A 23,234-nucleotide genomic window follows, 5' to 3' on the forward strand; every position below is an offset into this window, starting at 1 on the left:
GAAATTTCACTTTTAATTGGATATTTATGACTTTGTCTACCCAGCCAATAACAATTTAGATAAACGATGAAAAACATCTTCCCCAACATGTAAATGTGTTTGGTTGAGCTGTAAAAACATACGGTGATAAGGTTAAATTCCAAGCCTCCAAACACCATTTACGAAAGACCTTGCAGTCTCGGAGGAGCAGAGCGGCCAGTCACTGTGGCAACACTTTCTCTGGGTCGCCATGGGAACACAGCATGATTTTATCACTTTGAAGGCACACACAATCATCCAAGTGCCCCCTCAGCCCCCATAGGGACAAGTACAGCAAAGCGAGTGTCCATCTCGTGCGTTTATGTAACACATGCACATAATTGGGCTTCTGAGAAAGGGTCATCCGGGGTGATCACTGGTGATATATTCTCTTGAGTGTACGTATGTATTTCAGTTTTTTTTATCAAGGCATTGAAAAGTTCATCGAGATTAGAGGTTAAAATAAGCAAGGAAACTTCAAGCGTGAAACCAATCAATACAGTTGGAGAGATAATAATCTAGTCTGTCAAGGTGCCCTTGAGCAGGCCATTAAAGCCCTCATGACTCAGCTCAGGGGAGAAGGACTATTTTTGCATCCCGTCTGTCTGGCATCTCCCTTGCCATGCGTGCACGTGTTTGCTCTGCCTCTCCGTCCGGCGCACACCTATACTTATACAACAGGGTGTAAATTAAAATGAATTGCTTCCCGAGGGACTTATGGTAAATCAAGTCTAATAAAATAAATTCCAAAATTCAGAGATGACACGTTGGCCGCTTGCTGACAAACAGTAGCACAGTCTTTGCATTTTAGCATGACGGCACAGTCAAGAGTAGAAGGTAAAGAAGAAATTGAACTGTTGAGTTGTCCAAAAATAATGGTGTACAAAGATGAGGAATTCAAATTTCGGGAGAATTCACGATCCCAAGATTTTTCTTATTATCGCATTCACTGCCATTCTCGAATATATTTGGGAATGGAAAAGCATGACGTGGAACACCATTCCCGAATTTGTCCAGGTTTTAGTTATTCTTGTGAGGTGGGAGGAGATGCCGATCAAGCGCTGGTCAGACCTACGGTCATGTTTTTCCCTCTCACGGGTAGGCAGCATTTGCTTTGTGTACAGCCACCCCCATTTCAAGCTCAGATAACTCCAGACCCATATAACTTGGGAATTAACATTTTTTTTTTCTGATGAAAGAAGAGAGTCGAATGTTTCTTACGCTGCCTTGAATGTTTATGTAGTCCTAAAACTAAATTTTCTGGTGGGTCTTTTTTTGTGTCTATAGGAAACACTTAAAGTGGTGGCAAATGAGATGAACTCGTTGGCTTTCCATACGCAGGTGCCGCTAATGCTAATGAGTGAGACTTGATGATGTTAGCAGTTTACCCTGATGGGACGCCTGTGTGAAGATAAGTGGATTACATAACACCTTTATTGCCTGTATTTGTAATTTATGTCTTTAGTGCTGCGCGTGTTGTCACACTCCCCTGCCCAAAAAACAACACGAAGCAGGAAAAGGAATTTGCAGTTCCGTGTAATACGTTACCTGAATCAAAGTGCGTAGTGACTCCACATATGACCTCTCTGTGTCCAGCAGTGTCATCATCACATGCTTTCTCATGTCCTGCAAAAGAGAAGGTCAGACATTTAATGACACCACCAACCCTTTTTAATTATGTCATGTATCTCCTTACAACATGTTGTCTATTAATAATAATAACAATAATACATTTTATTTATAAGCGCCTTTCAAAACTCTCAAGGACACTTTACAGTCACAGAATATATTTTCTGCGGGTGAGCAGCGGCAGCCATACGCGCCAAGTACCTTTCTTAATTTCGGGGATGAAAATGCAGTCAAAGATATGTTTCTGAGTACCACTGTTGTTTTTGTGAAATGAGGTACAAATGCGCATGAGTGCACGGGAACAGACAACGGCAAAATCATGCGAGGAATGCCGCTTTCATTTTGACAGTAACATTGTAACCATGGCAACACCGGTAAAGAGGTAGGTCTGACACAGACTGCAAAGACACCTCCGGAGCGAAAGGCAGGAGGTCCATGGCAGAAATGAAGAACTTTAGCCTTTTGTCTACACGCCACATTTCAACATTCTATGCAGTTCTTCATTTTAGTTTGTGCCTCTGAGAACTTGCTGAAAGCTGATCCACCAACGACTCTTGCCTCTACATTGAAGCCTCATATTCAACCGACATAGGAGAGAGGACTTCATAGACAGGATTCGGGAGTGGCGCTCCACGTCATGCTTTTCAATTCCCAAATTATTTCAGGAATGGCAGTGAATGAGTTAATAAGTACGACGACGATGGTAGGATGAATGTCCATCAATGTCGAAACCTCACGATGCTCTGACACTTTGGCAGCCATATATATGCAAATAAGTGGTAATATTGGTTTGCTCAGGCTAACAGTTAATCCGAATCAACACATCTCGGTCCACTCATGTCAGGCATCAAGCACCTCCCACCACTGTCCTCTGCCATTTCCTTGTTGACAACATCCCATAACAACACCCTAGCTGATGCAGCAACAGCCTGCTCTCGAGTGTAAACCTGATGCATCGTCATCAATTCTCTCTCCCTTTATATCCACCACAGATATGATGTTAAGTAAAAGTGCGCCATCTTTGGCAGTATGTGGGTGTCTCCTTACTCATTGTTTTGCACTCGGCGGGCCAAATGCTGCTGTGACTGACTCTGGAGGGACCAATCGCTATCAAACACATAATGGTATCATTACTTCTTCATACAGAGTTCAATTCCAGCTCTAGCCTCCATGTATGGAGTTTTAATTTTCTACTACAATGCAAAATCAAAGATGTTTTTTTATTTCACTCGTAATGCTTGACATTTGAAAAAAATAGACTTTATAGACGGAATCTTTCAGGGACGACTGTAATTCATATCGGGCTAATCTGAGAAACAGATCAACATGGAGCGTCAGTCCAGAGCGCCGAGGCGTATTCGAACTGTCACGGCTTGGAATTGAAGTGGATTTACATTGGACAGAAAATGTGAGACAATCTCTTTTCGTAAAGTGATGCTACAGCTTCACGTTTGCTTTCAGCATTGAGCCTGTAGCAGACGTGCAGATTTCACCATGACGTTCCTGGTCCACTGGTGAAAAGGACACTTTTATCGTCTCCTCTTCAATCTAGAACTGCTTCATGCAACAAAGGGTGCACAAGGGACAACCGAGGTCTCCGGACAAGTTGTGTCCATAATTTGTAAAATGGCTTCAAATGACTTCTACTTAGCGTATTTTACAAATATCCCACCGCATATAGCTATATTTTACGTTTTAAGACTCGCACTGAATATTCAGGAAGTCTTGTTTTTGAGTTGGTGACGAGTCCGTACGTGATGTCACTGAAGGAACGCCCCTGACCGAAAAAAAATGACAAATTGTATTAGTCCTTCCATCACGTCAATGTATTTTGCTGTGCTTGTTTGGTCTGAAAACGTCATGTTGCACCAAAAAGAGCCAGAAGAGGTCGACCAAGCTCCATATAAGGAATTTATCAGCCTGTGGAAACGGGCTGATTAATTCCTCACAGGAGCTTGGTCGCCTCTTTTTTGGTGATAAATTTTCACCCCAAATGTTGCCTCAAAATGGCACGGAATAAATTATTGAATCGATTGCAAACATGTATGCTTTCCTCTTCAGAACTATTTGAATCATATTCATAACTGGATGTGTAACAAGAAAGCATATTCTCTGAATCTGAAGCCATTGTTTTGATTCTCCAGCAATGCAAGACGTCTTGGCGTGACGTCACGAACTGGGGGCGGGACTTTCTGAAAATGCCCCCCAATTCGCAGCTCAATTTTTTGCAGATTTTGGACACTTTAAGTCATTTTTATTGGTGTTTTGCATTCGAATACAAATATCATACCATCATGCGTGTTTTGGGTATTTTAGATGCTATAAAACGTTTTTCTGACAGTTAGGAAACAAAAAAGTGATGTCGGTTGTCCTTTAATTGAATGACGTGTTGTGTTGTGTCACATTATTTGTTATTTAGGTTTTTTTTACTTCAAGATGGCGCCGTAAGAGTGGCTGCCTTTACAGCAGGTACTGGATTCTGTTTTTCTACTGTAAAGGTGTGAAAGATATACAGTATAGTGTCATGCAGCTGGAAAAAAATATTAGTTAATATTTCTCCTTCCTTAACAAGATTAGCTTGAGTCATTCACACACATGCAATGCACTTGTTTGCGGATTAACCAGATGGGTGTCTTGATGAGCAAAGGTTGTATATTGACAATGGAAGAGTTTGCACATACACATGGGGACTCGCGAAGCTCAAGCGTAGTATCTACGCCTGTGATGACATAATGCACGACAGCCGCTATGAGTCAAGCATTTAGTCACCGAATGTGAGAGGGTGAAGGCGGAGAAAGAAGAGAATGGACAAATAGATAGACAGGTGAGAGTCAATATGACAGTGAGTGATTATCGTATGATTCACTTCAGCTCTAATTCCATTACAGCCTACACAGAGACGAAATCCACAATATCCCTCAGAGAAAAAGAACACTGAGGGAACAGGGAACAAAATAAGTGTACAGACTGTCTTGATGGAATTCAATTAAAATTGCATAAGAAGAAAAAGGGGAGAGTGTACCTCTCGGTTTGAGTGGTGTCTTGCAGAACAATGGCCATTTAAATTCCCATTATTGTTTGCAGTTCCGTCCGTTTGTTCCTCTCCTCCAGCATCCCTATCCTTTCCGTCTCCCTTATCGCCGTTCATTTCCTTCAGAGCAATGCTGAACTGGGCTTGGGTTCGAACCATCTGCAGCATGCAAAGCGGTGTGCGTCTAAACAACTTGAAATCACCTGTTGTCTTTTTTTTTAATTATCTGCGTTTCATTCCCATCAAATTATTTTTCACTTCTGATAAAAAAAAAATGAGGCTGGAAAACAAAGAAACAATCAGCTGGTCTGCTCTTTATACCTCAAAACAAAAAAAGCACCAAAAAAGATACAATCCCCAAATCACCCACAATAAACACGCAGAATTCAGTCCTTCCTCAAAATCTTCGTCACGCCGTGCGTGTCACAATGCGCCGCACACTCTCAGTAAAGGCAGCGAAGCACACTTGAGCATGTGTGCATCTTCATCTTCCACTGTACGAATGATGGAACCAAGAGACGTGCACAGGTTGATTGATGCACGTACGTGTGCCACAGCCCTCCTCTCGGGTTTATATAACGAGAGACACCAGCCGCAGCAGAAGCTTAGCCAGCCAGACCGGATCAATCCATTCATAAAGAATCGTTGGAAGCAAGTGAGGAGGGAGAGACTAGTTGGAGACGTCCTCTTATTGGTCGCCACAACGGTGTTCTTCTCATGACTGTATAATAGCAGAGATTTATTGATTAAAACGATCAAAAACCCGCCCTCCCGCCATTGCACTTGTTTCACTCTGGGCTACCTTCTCCTTAATGGAAAGATGCTAAGATTAACTCAAGAAATATTTGGAAAGTTTTTTTTTTTTTTTTTAACAATTTTGTCTGAAGATGTGTACTGTTTGAGCTTACATTTAATAGTTTCAAGAAATAAACGGCATATAATATTTAGAAGTAACAGGCGTTTTCACAGCATTTCTGATTTCCTGGACTCCAAAGGTACACTAAACAACCCAAGTTTATGCATCAATCAAATTCCAATCACCGTACTCTACTTTTCTTTTCATTGGGGGAAAAAACTAATTTCTTTGTTTAAGTATAAGTGCCAACTGATAGTTAAACAATGGAGTATAAGAGTATAGTGAAAGGCAGAACAATTACATTATATTAATTCAAATAACATTTTTTATTCAATTAAATAATTATTCGAAATCTTTGAGTTTTTGTGTGTGACAAACCCCACATACAAAAAATTGACCATTTAACAATGTTGTACTGTCTGGGGTCTTCTTTGATTTTCTTAACAAAATCACCACACAAATGTGAAAATATGCTTTTGTTCAGGGCTAAAACATGGCTGCTCAGGGGGGGCATTGGATCTCTTTTTGTCATATAGCAATGGCAGGAAAGGTTGCGGAAGGACATTTAAAGGTCAAGCTTGTGGCGGGAAATTGGTCTTTAATCCTTCATCAAAGCAATACCTCATTCTAAAAATCTCCTGACGTAGACCATGAACATCCTCAGGAGGTGAACGCTACTACCAGTTTGCCTGTCATTTCATTTGTCTATGTGCTGATACAACCGCATTATATTCCATTTTGAACCCAGGACTGCAAAAAGCAAAAACGAAGTAGGAAATACAATATGGTAAAGATTTACTGATATGGGGGGAAAAGAATGAAAAACCGAACCCTAGCATCACTAAAATGTATCCATGGCAACATTGTGGCACTCGCATCCTTTGCATTTTTGCTACATGTGCAGTTGCTGGGTAGGGATTTACAGCCATCAAAATATAAAAAGATCCAAATTATTCATACCATGTCCAAATGTTAGTTCAAGTGAATTTGTGTTTGGTGGTTGGTTTGTGTCCTCGAATGCCCAAGAATGATTGTAAGATGTGTGAATTTAATGAAACAAATAATTGCTGCTCTATTTGCTACATTCTATTTCGCAGGTCAACCCATTGCAGATTATGATTATGATTATGATTGCAGATTAGATTATTCAGAAAGTTCGCAGACGACACCACGGTCATCGGCCTCATCAAAGACGGCGACGAGTCTGCGTACCGACAACAAGTGGAGCAGCTGGAGCTCTGGTGCAGCCGTCACAACCTGGAGCTGAACACGCTCAAGACAGTTGAGATGATCGTGGACTTCAGGAAACATCCATCACCACAGCTACCCCTCACACTATCCAACTGCCTGGTGTCAACCGTTGAGACCTTCAAGTTCCTGGGAATCACAGTCTCCCAGGACATGAAGTGGGAGGTCAACACCAACTCTATTCTGAAAAAGGCCCAACAGAGAATGTACTTCCTGAGGCTGCTAAAGAAGCATGGCCTGCCACAGGAGGTGCTGCAACATTTCTACACGGCTGTCATCGAATCCATCCTGTGTTCTTCCATCACCGTTTGGTTCGGGGCCGCCACAAAAATGGACAAAATCCGACTTCAACGGACAATTAGGACGGTGGAAAAAATCATTGGCACCGCCCTACCCACTCTCGAGGACTTGCACACTGCAAGAATCCAAACAAGGGCGCGGAAAATCCTACTGGACCCTCCGCACCCTGCCCACCACCTTTTCCAGCTACTCCCCTCAGGCAGGCGCTACCGATCCATGCGCACCAAATCCAGCAGACATTTAAACAGTTTCTTCCCCCAAGCCATTAACTCTTTGAACTCTTCAACAGTAGCCAAAATGGAACTGTATAGTGCCACTTAGCAGTTTTTTTTTTTGACAACGATACTAGTGCAGCGTGTTCTACCGGAAACAAATTCCTTGTGTGTTCTACATACTTGGCAATAAAGATGATTCTGATTCTGATTCTGATGAAATACATGGCGAACAGCATGCTGGTTAGCACATACTGTATGTGCCGCATCGGAACCGGTCTGTCCCTCACAAGGATATGGTTGTTTTTAATGTAACAGAGCACCTTGGTCTGACCGCCTGCCCACTCACCAGCTGGATCAGCGAACGACAGCCAATGAACGTGCATCACAGTCAACACCATCATCCTTATACCCTCAATGTTAGTCAGGCTTGAGTCATGGGCGATTAACATTGGAGAGGAATGATGACACCTGTCAGCAAATCCACGCAGCTTTGGGGGAGAGGGTGGGTGAATTTTTCAGTCAAAAAGAGGTTGAAAGAGGTTTTAGAGTAAAAGCTGTGTTTGTTTGTGGGCGTTCACATCAGGAATGAAAGATGTGCATGTGTGTGCGTCTGTGTGCGTGTGTGTGTGTGTGTGTGTGTGTGTGTGTGTGTGTGTGTGTGTGTGTGTGTGTGTGTGTGTGTGTGTGTGTGTGTGTGTGTGTGTGTGTGTACACATCCACATGCAAAACATCAACAACCTAATGAAGTGTAAAAAAGATTAAGCATGGAACCTACACTGATTTCAGGCATCTGTTTTATTTTCAAAAGGGTCACAGGGGTGTGGGGGGTTTGCAGGGGCCTATTACAGCCTTCTTCAGGCAGTAGTTTTAATGGAATTAAATCTTTGAAATGATAAAATGTATACATTTTACAATAGAATATCGACCTCATGTTTGTGTTTGTGAGGACATGGTTCATGTTGTGAATTTATAGCGCATTATACTACTGGCCACCAGGGGGAAGCAGCCATAATAAAGAAAAGCCTTGTTTACATTGCCATGGCCTCCAATACAGTCCCCTTTAAAATCTTAAATGAGAGTTAGAGAAGTAAGCAACAGAGTCGTACTTGTTCATGAAATTATATCACACGTAAGATTAAGAAGTTGCAGGTAACCAGATAGGCTTAAGCTCCCGAGGCTAGTCGGTACGCGTATGGGTGTAAGACACATGTGCAGTCAAAAGAGGTTTGGCTCTTATCCACATGCACACAAGAGGACGCAGCTGAAGAAGTCACTTCTTCAATGTGGCATCATCCTTCACGTCTACAGTATGGTTCCAATGACATCGGTCAAACATTTTGACATTTTGACATTTTACCACATCCTATTGATTGTTTTTTTGCATTAAAGTCCACGGCATGCTCGGTTGTACCGCCAATGTAAAAAGATTTGTGATTGTCTGAGAGACAGACTGCTCAAGTTCACTGTGAACAATGCATAATTCAAAAGATATAGCAGGAACAGTCTCTCATCCATTCTTCCACATGAAGTCATAGTTCTAGCAAGTAATCTGAAATCGCATCACTTTCTGTCCGGCAATTTATCCCACAATACACTGGGCTCTAAAGATAGCCATCATAGACAAAGTCTCTAACCCCAATACCACTCCGGAAATACCTCTTCTGGGTCCCTGTCTCTCCCATCCAGTACAGTATTTCTTTCCTAATCTTCCTTCCTTCACTCTCCGTCCATCCATCTCCATTAATTTCTAAAATTCCTTGCATGCCGCCAAAACTAACTCTCAAACAATTTCCCTTCTATAAGTCTTTACTGACTTAAAGAAACAATGCAACCATGACGAGTTGCAGCAAAGACATGTTGGACTTTGCAAATACTGTAAAGCACTGCTCGAAGCCTGAAAGCGCGGCACGATGTCATCATCATTCACACCATAAAAACATCCCAATATCTAACAACATTAGAATGCCCATGTTGCTACAGTGCACCTAAGTGTATGTTACAACATAAAAATACAGTTATTGATTGATATCAAACATATCAGAATCAGAATCAGAATCTACAGCAGCAAAATTGAAAGGGGTGGGGTGAAAAGGTTAAAAACTAAGTATTCTATGCATAATAGAATAGTATGCATATCCCAAATACTTTAGCACTGTATTGGCAGTGTCAAATGAGTTTCTTTTACAATTTATAGTTTATTTTCATAACCTTCATCTGCAACGCTCTCTCTGCTTTCTCTCTTTACTCTTTAACATTCCTGACCCCCCGCTCCCCACCCCTCATCCCCTTCTCCTGGCCTTAAATCCATACATCTCTGGGTTCCTTAGAAGAAGCATGGGGTTGTGTCTTGGCTTGGTACAGGTAGGTACTTGGGCATTTTTATTATTATTTTTTAATCCACATAGACCAAAGAAATGAAAGTATTACAGTACTTCAGTTAACGCAGCAATCATTGGTTAATTGTTCTCCAACACGCCTGGTTCAAATGCACTTTCTACTAACGACTCTATGCAACTCCACAACTCCGCCCATGCATCCCTCTCCCCCTCTACTTGTTCTGAAGCATAATCCTTGTTGATCCCTTATACCCGCTGCCACCTGCTGCACAGATTCGAAATGATTAACAATGCAGACAAGCCTGATCCTGAGTCAGAGGCCGCGTCAGACCCTATAATGCAAAGAAATACATGAAGTGATGTATAAGTATGTCATAGTAAGTAAGGCACGGATATCGATTCCAAATTTCAAGATGCGCGTTCACGACTACATTTGAGGGTCACGACCTCCCAGTGCAGCAGTGAAGTCATTATTTCCAAAAAGGCTGTTGAAAAAACATTTATCCACAAAAACAAATAACTGAAAAATTAGAAATTACAGCATTAGCTACACGTGAAGCATTTGTATCTGTTTTTAACATACCGAAAGATAAACTTGTCAGGGAAATATTTTAAAGACAAGACTTTTAAAAACAATCCTAAAAGTACCCATGAGCTTTTTGCTGGATGAGCAATGCAAACAATGACAGATGGAAGTGTTACTGTAAAATGTCCTGTGTACCGCTAACATAAAACAAACAATTAACATTTGATAACGTTTCACTTGCCCTGCAGTGGAGGAAATTACTAATAAATTGTCTTTGAATTGTTTTTTAATTATGATTATTATTTTATAACATGTATTTGAATGTTGCTGTGCCGATGACCATTTTGTGTTTGGGAGCCTTTTACTGAGCGAGTTGCTTGTTCTGTAGACACGAACGGACATAAGTCTTCTTGTGCCGGTCGCAAGCCCGGATAAATACAGAGGGTTGTGTCAGGAAGGGCATCCGACGTAAAAGCTCGTCCAAAACAAACATGCGGATCAAACCTCTAAAGATAGAGGACACTGATTTGCTGTGGCGACCCCTTGAAGGGAAAAGCCGAAAGGAAAAGAAGAAGAGCAATGCAAACAATGATGAAGCTTACAGAGGAGGAAAGTGTTTATGACTGTATAATTCCCAATGGAAAAGGGCTACGCTCATAAAATGGTTAACTTTGTGATTATCTCACAAGCATGCAGATATTCTCCACCCCCCGCACCCCCTACCCCTATTCTCTATCCTAACTCTCTCTCTCTCCCTCTCTCTCGCTCTCCATCCCTCTCTTCATCGCTCCCTCCCTCTCTCAATCTCTCTCTCTCGCTCTCTCACTTTCTCTCGCTCTTTTTTCATTTTTGTTTTCATTGTACAAACATTAACAAGTGCACTGTCCGCCCCCCAAAAAAATCCGCTCACAATGTCACAGCGGACTTTGCGACTGCTCGTAAGCATAATACACGGTCCGGCCAAATATTTGCCATTTGAACATTTGCAACTAAATAAACATAAAAGGCACAAGGTCATTTTGGAATCAAGAAGAGCTTGGCTCAACTGTGAAGTAACACTTTTGGACCCTTTTCAGATGGATATATATATTTTTTTTAACTAAAATGTGCAGAATGTTGACTTTGGATCGCAACATTGTGCAGCAAAACATAACAACTGGGTTTTGTTTTTAGGTTAAACACACACACACATCAATATTAACCGCCACATAATTCAGGATAGCATATAAATTCACTCTACCCTCATGACAAAAACAGTGATTGTATAATTATCATTAATCCTTATGGAATGTTTCCAACTGAGTATTTTGAACATCCTCCCAGGTTCCCGTGGAAGTTTATGGAAAGCGTTGAGAATCTTGCAACCACCACTTTTCAGTGTTGTTGGCTTCCCACAAAGAAGGTAAGAATGAAATATCAGCTGCAGTGGTGCATTAAACCTGCGGTTTATAACCAACAGGTTGAGCCAAACCACTGAAAACGTTAAAAAATGTCAAAACATGTGGCGTCACTAAGATTCAGCGCAAGAACATTTTGAAATGAAACAGATACTGGTCAGACTTGGGTTAAATGTTCTTTTTGCTTGGATTAAAACAATTTTGTTTTCCAATGAGTCTCCTTCGGTGTAAGCCGTGTGACTTAATAAGTTGGATTTCAACAGGGCGGCAACGGGACATTTTGTTCACGCGTACTCTTTCGTAAAGCCAGGCAGGATCGAAAAGCTTTGTGCTGGGAGACTTCTCCAAAAAGGGGGGTACGCCCTCGACACCGAGAGGCAGTTTGGCCTTAGAAATTGATGGGGGGTCGGTTTGGGGTCAAGCCGGCATAATGAGACAGCATACTAGAAACGGAGAAACGAATGCCAAACAACTTCAGTAGAGTAATAAAGTATATAAAAGTAGGAGAGGAGACCCCCTTGTTTCGACTATGGACGTATTCTTTCCTTATATGGCAGTATTGCATGTATGTGTGCGCGCATGCGTGTGCGCGAGGGGCTGTAGGCTCAGTCCCAGCATTGTTGAAAGAGGGAGTGATTAGATCGGAGCATGCACACGCACTAAAGTCTATTACTTCGTGAAACCAATCTCGCCCATTCAATAACCAGGAAACAATGCAAATGAATTACGGGAAAACTCACTCCCGAGGAAGTTATTTTTTAAGCCACAGAAATTGTGCGCTCCAATGGAATACAGAGAAGCGTTTTTCTCCAAGACAATTAAACAAATGATTGATTGAATTATGGCAGGGATTAAAATAAGAAAGACGAGACAGGAAGACGTTAAAAAAGTAGGAAATCATGATGCTTCTTTGCAGTTTGGGATTGGCCCAAAAGATTCAGAAAAAAAATCCCCTTTTTTACCCATAATTCCCTCCATTGGTGCTCATGTCCATTTCCAGAATGTACTGGCTTAAACACAAATGACTGGAATGCAGGATTCCAGGTCGTCCGCTTTCTCTCTCACACACACACAACAAATTCACACTCAGACACACACAAAGGCATACAGACGGCAAAGGGAGCCTTCCAAGTTTAACTGTACTATGAGGAACATAATAATGAAGGAAGTTGTATGTGCGCACCGATGCTAATCAGAGCCACACGGGAACAGTGCTTTGCGGCGTCTACAACTGTTACCGTGCAGGTTTCAGTGCTTCTTTGCACAATCCGATTCAAGACTTTCGAGCAAGTGCAAGGGGGAAAAATCTCTGTTTCAAAAGTATTTCAATGTACCCTTCATGAATCTGTCCACCAATTTCTTCTGGTTGCTCTTATCAGCTCAGTCGCCTTTTCATTGCACCGCAGATTTTATATTGGAGGCCAAGACTTGATGTCATCATTCATTTTTACGGTTTGCATCAGGATTTAATGGTTTTTGCTCTGTGGCAAGATGCTTTCTCATCCTGCAAAAGGATGCTAGCACTAAACACCTTTTCAATGGCTGGGATCAAGTGGAGAAAATCTCGAGCATTTATTGACAGTAATCCACATTCTCGGACTGATTTTTGAAATCCCCAAACTTGTCTGTTTCCATTCGGTGTTAAGGATGGCTTCATTTGACTATTCACGTATCGAAGTCTTTCTTAACGGCACTGGGGAGGACTTCTTATATCAGAATCAGAATCAGATTCAGAAAACCTTTTTTTCTGAATCTTTTGGGCCAACCCCAAACTGCAAAGAAGCATCATGATTTCCTACTTTTTTAACGTCTTCCCCTCTCGTCTTTCTTATTTTAATCCCTGTTCGTCCCACAATGGGGTCCACAGCAGCAATTTGAAAGGGGATGGGTAGGGGGGGGGGGTGAAAGGATAGAAAACAAGATATTATAAGCAGAGCAAAATAAAAATATCAACTGTATTGTGCAAAACGTTTGATATACCCTTGGTGATTTCCCCCTTTGCTCTCATATCAAACTTTTAAATGATCATCCCCCAGGAGCGGTAATTAAATCATTTTTGCCAGGAGCTGTAAGAACACGTGAATAATGTGTCTAGACAAAAACTTTGAAACATAGTTCAGCCTTCTGATATACCAACGACCCCCCTCGTGGGACCTGATGGTACCTGCTTTTGGGGAAGAAGAGTCGCATTCCGGATAAGCAATCGCTATCTCTCAGGACAAATGAAATAGCTCCCGTTTCCCTTATCTTGTCATTTTTATTCCACTGCCACATGGAAGGAAAGTTTGTTTTTCCTGGAGAAGACAAAATTCCCAGGCCACGGCTATTCCTCGTCCTATTAATAGGGCTTGTGTAATGTGTGCAAACACGCATATACACACGCACACACACACGCACATACATTTATCTCTAACTTTATTTTGTAGTTCCCAACGGGAAGTCGGAGGAAAGTCTCATGTCTGAGCTTATATGTTGAAACCAACAAGGATGTTTCCGTGGTAAATTACACGTATAAAAATGAAGCAAGACAAGTCCCCACTAAATTTCAAGCCATGCAGTGAAGTTTTTATGTTGGATAAGTCGAGTCATACAGTCTTACTGAGTCACAAGTATATTTGCAATACATCGGAGAAATCATGTTCAAAAGATCAGAGAATACCAGCATATACTGTATACGCACTTGAATGATTTCTGACGGTCAAATATGATTGGGCGTGTAAGTATTCTGGCTAATATGGAAGCAAATCCAAAATAACCGATTCAAATTGGATTTTTGTCAGGTCATATGACTTGACTCCTCCACTTCTGCCTCCCAGAAGCATATAGGTGGCTGCCCGCCTCATGCGACACCATAGAGCTATCACACCGAGAGACAAAGACATATTGTTGTCCTCCGCGGTGGAGACTAAAGCCTGATTAATGTGATGCACCGGGCTTTCTCATGTTGAACCTCTGCCATGCTGACTGCCAAATCATGCACTTCCTCAGTAGCTATTTTCTCATTACAACTGGAATTTATTATGTTGTCATGTGGACATGGGAATCAAACAAAACGCTGGCAAACAACGGGATTTAAAGTTAAACTTATGTCAATATTTGCAACAGGAAAAATGTCACTTGGCTATCATGAATTTGCCTGTTGCATATATACCTTATGTTCCGGTGTATAAGGCACGTTCAAAAGCCTTCATTTTCTTCAAAATATAACACTGCGCCTTATACATAGGTGCACCTTATATGTGAAATAATATTGAGCTAAATCAAGTTTCACAATTACTTTCCCCCTGTAGAAGAAGTAGTGCGGAACCCCAGCCTCTAATGTAGCACCTTATAATGTGGTTTGCCTTATATTTGGAAAACTTTTATATACTATATATATATATATATATATATATATATATATATATATATATATATATATATATATATATATATATATATATATATAGCGGCCCGGTAGTCGAGTGGTTAGCACACCGGCTTCACAGTGCAGAGGTCGCCGGTTTGCGTCCCGGTCCGGCCTCCCTGTGTGGAGTTTGCATGTTCTCCCCGGACCCGCGTGGGTTTTCTCCGAGTCCTCCGGTTTCCTCCCACACTCCAAAAACATGCATGGCAGGCAGATTGAACACTCCAAATTGTCCCTAGGTGTGAGTGTGAGAGTGACTGTTGTATGTCTTTGTGTGCCCTGCGATTGGCTGGCAACCAATTCAGGGTGTCCCCCGCCTCGTGCCCGAAGACAGCTGAGATAGGCTCCAGCAACCCCCGCGACCCTAATGAAGAATAAGCGGTACGGAAAATGAGATGAGATGAGATGAGATATATATATATATATATATATATATATATATATATATATATATATATATATATATATATATATATATATATATATATACACACACTTATAGACTATGTAGTATGGGAAAACATTTTTCATTCATTGAAGGTGCGTCTTATACTCCGCTACACCTTAGACACCAGAAAATATATTGTGTGAGTGTGTGTACATCAAACCACAAGTGAAAATCTTAATAGATCTGCAAGAAGTGTTTGTGTTTTTGGTCTCAGTCAACAATTTTATTTTTACCCTGATTAAAAGTTTCAATAGTTTGTAAAAGTGTGGATTTACAACATTTGCCACAAAGCTAAAAAAAATAAGCGAGGTAGAACAATTGTTCTACATTTCTTATAAATTATATGCGCATCCATTTTGAGTTCATGGGTGAGGCTGTCACTGGCACTTTGTGCCGAAATTTGTGTGATGATCTGATTTGTTTGTCATTGTTCTTGATTATGTTAGAAGCGAGCAAACGAACAAGTTGGACAGATGTATGCACTCATTACATCATTATAACCTGCAGTAAGATGTGAGTCAAAAAGGCATTTTATTGTTCTGAGTGCCCATGATCGCTTGGCTAAATATTCGGATAGTTTCATCAAATTCTTTTTCTTGGCTGCTTGATGGTATTTTGGTCTTACCATTCAAGGACCCAGAAAAACGCAAACATGCACGCACGCATGCACACGCACACAGTCTAGGGAGTCTTTTATCGCTGAAGGCCTGTTCACTCCTTCAATGAAATCCAGATGTTGGCTTGGGGAATGGATAAAAATAGAGTGAGGTGGAGTGGGAGGGTGCAATAAAATAGAAAAGGAGCTGATGTTGTCCAAAGGAAAACAGGTCATGAAGACACAAAGACAGTCATCCAGAAAGACCTAAACAGGTGTCGTAAGGTAGATGATGAGTTCACAGACAGGCTAATGGAGTGAACACAGTTTTGGCAAGAATACCAATTTATTTTGTTGTCCTTAAATTGCTTTGTCTCGCCTTTCTCAAACAGAAACACTAGATGCTGTGATGTCACCACATTCCAACAGCCACACCAACATTCGGTTGTCAAGGGTGACCAAAATATAAACATGGAGGTGGTTGCATGTTTGCTGCCTAAAAACAAAACAATAAATAAAAACGGTCACCTTTTATCTTTTTGAAAAAAAAAGGCTCTCTGCATATGTGTGTGTGTGTTTGTTTGTTTGTTTGTTTGTGTTTGTGTGTGTGTGTGTGTGTGTGTGTGTGTGTGTGTGTGTGTGTGTGTGTGTGTGTGTGTGTGTGTGTGTGTGTGTGTGTGTGTGTGTGTGTGTGTGTGTGTGTGTGTGTGTGTGTGTGTGTGTTGCCTCCCCAAACCACTTCCTGCCCTACCCTCTCAATGAAGACAATTATGCCTCATGCAAGAAGTATCAGAGGAGAAATGGCTCCATAAAAGGCAGAATGTGCGCAGTTGACTTCGACGGCAGTCATTTTTAGAAGCTAATGGTACAATCTGAGGATTACCGCATCATTACGACATGTCCTATTACTGCAAAAAAAAAAGTGACAAACAGCCAATGATCACAAACAAATTGGATTTCTAGTGGTGTCGTGATGATGCAACACACATTTTCAGCAAAGTCAACAAATATCTTCCGACTGTCCACTTGTGGTCAGAGGAAAACAAACAATCAAGGCCAGGCTTAGTTGGGAAAATTAAGTAGTTCGATCTTTACAAAAAAATAACAACAACACATGCAGGATGGAACATAGAGCTTTGTTTTTCACTAACCAACTGATGCATCAGTAAAGTCCTAATTTCAGCGGACATCTCACTGAAAAACACTTCTAGAAAGTCAACACAAAACGACCGAATGAAAAACAATGGTGGTGAGTGCACCTCTTTGTCCTAACTCGACTCCGTATTATTATGCCGTTGTGCAACGCAGTAGGTCATTGCCCGCCATTCATATCTTCCAAGTGTCATATGTCGTGGCAAACATCACAAGAGAACACACTGTCCTTAAATGTGTTTCGCCAACCCTAATAATATGCCATTCTTGTGACACAAGTGAAATCAAATTACTAAAACAATCTGAGCAGATGTTGAGGATCAGAAATGGGTTTAGTCATAATTGCCCCAAGAATGAGCCGTATATAAGACAAACACTCAAGACAATTCATAGAATGTTTTCTTCGATATTCATTTTGCTAACAGAAATATTAAAATTAGTGTGAAGGATATTTTATCTGTGGTCATCAAGTGACCTTAATGTTCTCCCAGACCAGTATTGATCTTCAGGTATTAACATGTCTAATAGTTGTATTAAGTTCATCCTGTCTACTTGATATATACATGGCTACGATTCTCCTGCTTTTGATCTGATCTCAACATTTGACGCTGGGCCTTCACTTCAAGGAAAATATGCACTTCATAGTAGTTTATTTCAATGGCATCTCCCGAGGAACATGACGTAAAACTTTAATCATTTTTCTATTTCTTGGATAAAACAACTTTTGAAAACCGCATAGTTCAAACGCCAGCTTGGAAATCAGATTTTCGTTGCGAGAAAAAAAAGAAAAGCGCCTCCTTGTTGAAAATAAGAAGCCCATTGAAGAATGAAGAAGGACTACATTGTTTCAGCAAAGACTGACCCGATTACACACACACACACACACACACACACACACACACACACACACACACACACACACACACACACACACACACACACGTCCCCTTTACACCCCCCCCCCCCCCCCCACCCACCCACACACACACACACACACACACATCAACCAACAGCTGACATTGGGTGACGGGGAGCTTTCTTTGACACTATCAAACATTGCTTTTTTTGTGTGTGTTTGTGTGTTGGGGGTTCGGGGACCGCTGATGCACACGAACGTTGGGCACAACAGACCATGAAATTATAACAGCAAATATGAATCATGAAGCCAATTGTAAAGAATCGGGTACCATCCTTGAGACGCAATTAAATTCTTTTTTGGCATTTTACCCAACATTCTGGGACCTGTTTTAGATCCAAGCTCTAAATCCGAAAAAAAAACTCAATGATCTTCAATAACCTTTTTAGCAACAATTGCACTTTGACACATCGACAGTAACAACGGATTTACCTGATACCCATGATGTGACTTTTGTTTCAGAAAATAGGCATGAAGACGGACAGAAAGAGTTTTTGGGTGAAAACAGCAAATCTTTCCAATTCATTGGTTAAACAAAGAAGCTTAACCTGAGTTCTCACATTTTGAATCTCACTTCACGCGTCCGTGCACATTTTTCTCTCCGTTAAGGTCAGCATTCCTTCAGGCTGACTCATGCTTAAATGAAGACTCATCCAAGGATTAAATGTTTTATCGAAGTAGCAGCCAGGATGATGTAACCTTCCAAATTTCACTGAAGACGTAAAAATGAATGAAATTACTTTTACAAGACATGAACAGGCTCACATCGTGACGGGATCATCAATGAGAAAGCAAAATAAGCTGCATGAGAAGAACATGAAAAAAATGTTTTCATCGCGTGCATCTGATCCTCCACCCACGTGCACCCACGTGCAGCCATGTGCCACCACATAACACCTACCTGGGATGCTGCTTTAAGCTTGGTGGTACCCCAGTCACTTTCCTCCTCTCCTTGGGCTTTGATCCGTGATCCCAGCAGCCAATCCTGCACAGTACTGCGAGACTTCCAGCGTCTTGCGTTCCCATTTTCACACGCTTTCCTCAACTGGCAGCTTGAGCATGATCCAAAGCGACGTACTGATGCCATAGGACGGTGAAGGTGCGGGTGACAGTAAAAGTAGGAGGAATGAAATGGGGAAGGACGATGGCGGATGCATGTCATGATGTAAATCATGTTTGACTGGATGACAAAAGACAAGTGAGAGAAATGAATTGACGGGTCCAGTCGACCCACAGTGTGTGTGTGTGTGTGTGTGTGTGTGTGTGTGTGTGTGTGTGTGTGTGTGTGTGTGTGTGTGTGTGTGTGTGTGTGTGTGTGTGTGTGTGTGTGTGTGTGTGTGTGTGTGTGTGTGTGTGTGCATGCGTGCGTGTGTGTACACATGGACCTAACAACCTTCCTGCGATTCCACAGTTACACTATTGTGACATAGTGATTCAGTCAACGCAATATGTTTAAATAATATTATCATTAATGCTGAATATGAACTCACATGACAAAGACACCACTTTCTCTCTCTCTCTCTTGCTCTCTCTTTCTCTCTCTGTCTGTCTCAATGGTTGTTATAGTCTTCTCTCATCTGATGGCTGTTCTTAATGAAATGTATATATATTTGGAAAGCATTTAAAGCCCTTGAATTGAGATATCAAATCCAGGACGGTTCGAACTTCACCGTGATGAAAAGAGGAGAAAATAGTTCCCTGTATCTCAGCACTCATTGGGGTCTACCCCAAAATGTCATATTATCGTCCCTGTGTTTTGCATCATCCCTCAACAAAGCATTTTATATTTTGTGTATATCCTATACCTGTTTCTATATGGTAATAGCTTCATTTAATGCTTACAAAGTCAAAACACTGGTTAGGACGCAGGGTCATACGCACAGTATTGTACATTACATTATAAGACCATCCATACAGGATATATGATGTGGATTTCAGATGGAAGGGAGATGGAGTGGCATCAGTGGCATCCTCAAGGTATATTTGTACATCTTTTAAAAACACAACTTACAAAAATATAACACACAAGACTGAGGTTCGCTGTTCCCCTTTGTTCTATCAATGGAAAACGGAATTTAAACAAACACATCTTTTAGTAAGAAATGTATGCTAAAGTACAGTTTGTGCTCACAAAAGAGCTGAGAGAGCACAGCTCAAGAGCTGGAAAGTGCTGTTTCAGAGGAGACTTTCCTTCCATAAGCAAAGTGCTCTGTAATTACACAGGGTGGATCCGTACACTGAGCCAGTGAGTGAACGCAAGACAAGCCGGAGTAAAGCTACTGGGATGGGCACACAACGAGGGCATGACAGTATTATTCAAATGTTCAAAGGGCTCAAGTTTCCCAACTTTATCCTGGCAAGACTTAAACAAAAAGTCAAAATTCTTCGCAGGGGACAGTACTTAGAATGAAAAGGTCACGAAAGAATATTACAACTGTCACTAACCAAAAGGCCTCCGGTGTGCTTTTCCCACTGACATTTTGAAAGGAGTGTCACATGTGTTTGCTTCCCCTTTATTAGGTCCACCTTGGAGGTATAGTTCATGTCATAAGCGGTAATGGAAGCATTTCTGTAGAGGAATGGGGATAGCTGGGGGGATAAAAACCAAAATAAGATATTGCAGCTAAAAATCTCAGTCAGATATCAGATATAAAGAGAAATTCTGTCCCAGGGCCACAGGCCAACTAAATGAATGCACAATGACTCAATTGATCCGCATTCAAAATAAAATACAAAATTATTATAATAAAAAAATACTACTACACATTATTATTATTTGCCTTTCTTCCCATCACTGCTGGCTCAGTGGGAAAGTTTTAAGTTTCAAAAATACCATTGCCCAATTGTTAAGACTTGTCAACACTCCATTTTTCCATTGAACATACATGCTTCATGATAAGAATAAGTATACATCCGCAAAAGTCTCAAATATTTAAACACAAATGTACAAGAGAAAGGAGGACATACGCAAGCTATTTATATATAATTACTTTTTCTGTCATTGTGGTCTTGAAGTTGTATGTCTCTCACTGTGCTATTTTAGAAACCTACTTTGGGACAACAGCTGACAAATCGGATTTATGCTAAGTCCAGTGCCTTTAAACAGTTTTTTTCTTGTGTTGATTAATGTGCACTGTGACAATGAAATAAATAATATTAAGACACACACACACACGACCTGTCCAACGTATATCATGTTTTATAGCGCTTGTCCTTCGCGTTGCGGGTGAGTTGGAGCCTATCGCAGGTCCTTTTGCGGTAAACACCATCGACTAGCCACCAGCCAATTGCAGTGGTTAGATAACTACTTCATGAAAAGACAGTAATGATAATATCCTTCATCATTCCAGAAGAATCCCTCATTCAATCATTAGTGACAGACACTCAATCAGTCAGAAAACAGATATTGTTGCTTTGCCTGGCCCAATCGGCCCACATTCTACTGGTCTGTTTATGCCCTATTCCACAGAACAAGTTCACTAAAATTAGTAACTATTACATAATCCTACAAACACACCCATGAAGCTGATCGATGCTGGTAAAAACACTAAAACATCGTCACTAAAACATCATCGAGGAGGGGAGGCATTTGTTTCATGCTGGGTGGTCTGATAAAACAAAAAGTCCATCCTAAATTAAAAAAAATGAGCACACGACTATTAACGCTCATCTAAAAGAATGAGATGGATTGTGTGGTGCCTACGATGACACCCAGGCTCTTGAGAGCATAGGAAAACTAGAGAGTGACCAACAGAGGAACTGTGATTAAAATACATGTTATAAAATATCCTTTTCCTTTCGGCTTTTCCCTTCAAGGGGTTGCCACCGCAAATCCGTGTACTCCATCTTTTGAGGTTTGATCCGCATGTTTGTTTTGGCCAAGCTTTTACGTCGGATGCCCTTCCTGACACAACCCTCTGTATTTATCCGGGCTTGGGACCGGCACAAGAAGACTTATGTCCCTCTGTGGCTACAGAACAAGCAACTCGCTCAGTAAAAGGCTCCCAAACACAAAATGGTCATCGGCACAGCAACATTCAAATACATGTTATAAAATAATAATAATAATTAAAAAAACAATTCAAAGACAATTGATTAGTAATTTCCTCCACTGCAGGGCAAGTGAAACGTTATCAAATGTTAATTGCCAGTTTTATGTTAGCGGTACAAAGGATATTTTACATTAACACTTCCATCTTTCACTGCAGTCATTAGGATATTCGTTTTGACCAGATCTGTTGCTGTCGTTCAGTGGAGATGTGAACAACCATGCTTCTTTGCCTCGTCCCTGCCTTGTACTACTCAGTCATGGTTTTATTCTTCAGCACGGTTTAAGTTGCAGTCTCCATTCTTTTAGCCAGAAAACCTCTGGCCACTCCCCTCCAGAGCCCCCATTCCCCTACCTGATATTTTGGCTGTGGTTTGCTTACACTAAGACAAATGATCTCACTCCACAGCTATGTTCCAGAAAGAGTACAAGACGGGAGAGGAAAGGGAGAATCTTTAATCGATCAGGATGTAACAAAAAAGCAGACCCAAAATCATTTGCTGAGAAATAAACCACGGAATAGGGTAATGTGTAAATACAAGCAAAAAAGCAGCTTGAAAAATTAAAACAACAAATGTCCATTGAATACAATCAACAATTCCCATTAAATTGTTTTTTTTCCTTCTTTAGCAAACTGCATCTGTACTCTGTAATGGGTTGCCAGAGTTAGTGTTGCATTCAGTCCAAATCTGCATGCACACAAACGTATTGTGTAGCAGGGCAGTGCTCTAAACAGCATGTTGGGAACAAGGCACTGATATATTCCAGAATATGCACACGTACTAGACCCAAGACAAAACACACACACACACACACACACACACAAAGTAGGGTTCAAATGCTCACGCCAGCCAGTAGTATCTGACATCATCAAACATTTCTGTAACCACAACAACTTCCTATTTTCCTGAAGCCATTTCCTGCACACCGAGGTCACTCGCCAGCTACTGCTTCTATCACTAGAGAAACAACAGTGAATGAGGAAAGTAACTAAATAAAACAAGTGCTAAATATTTTTTTTTATGACAAGTCAAAATGCAGACATTTTAATAAGCACTTTTTGGACAAAATTTATTGAAAGCCAATACAAGAATTGTACCCAGAACATAAAGA

The 23,234-nt window shown here is 41.1% G+C and overlaps 1 protein-coding gene across 2 annotated transcripts in view; it reads right to left on the reverse strand.

Moving 5' to 3' along the window:
• Nucleotides 1-23,234, reverse strand: part of arhgef17 (Rho guanine nucleotide exchange factor (GEF) 17) — a 44,630-nt gene that overhangs the window by 14,644 nt on the left and 6,752 nt on the right. The window contains exons 2-3 of one of the 2 annotated variants that reach the window (XM_089013558.1): nucleotides 18,975-19,253; nucleotides 1,567-1,644 (exon numbers count right to left, since the gene is read on the reverse strand). In XM_089013558.1, coding sequence (XP_088869684.1) covers nucleotides 1,567-1,644; nucleotides 18,975-19,253 — 357 coding nt within the window. The remainder of the gene's footprint in view (nucleotides 1-1,566; nucleotides 1,645-18,974; nucleotides 19,254-23,234) is intronic. The other variant, XM_089013559.1, reaches the window with a different exon arrangement.

Source organism: Hippocampus bargibanti, linkage group LG14 (genome assembly GCF_051943395.1).
Source record: "Hippocampus bargibanti isolate YZ-2025 linkage group LG14, ASM5194339v1, whole genome shotgun sequence".
Taxonomy (NCBI): Eukaryota; Metazoa; Chordata; class Actinopteri; order Syngnathiformes; family Syngnathidae; genus Hippocampus; species Hippocampus bargibanti.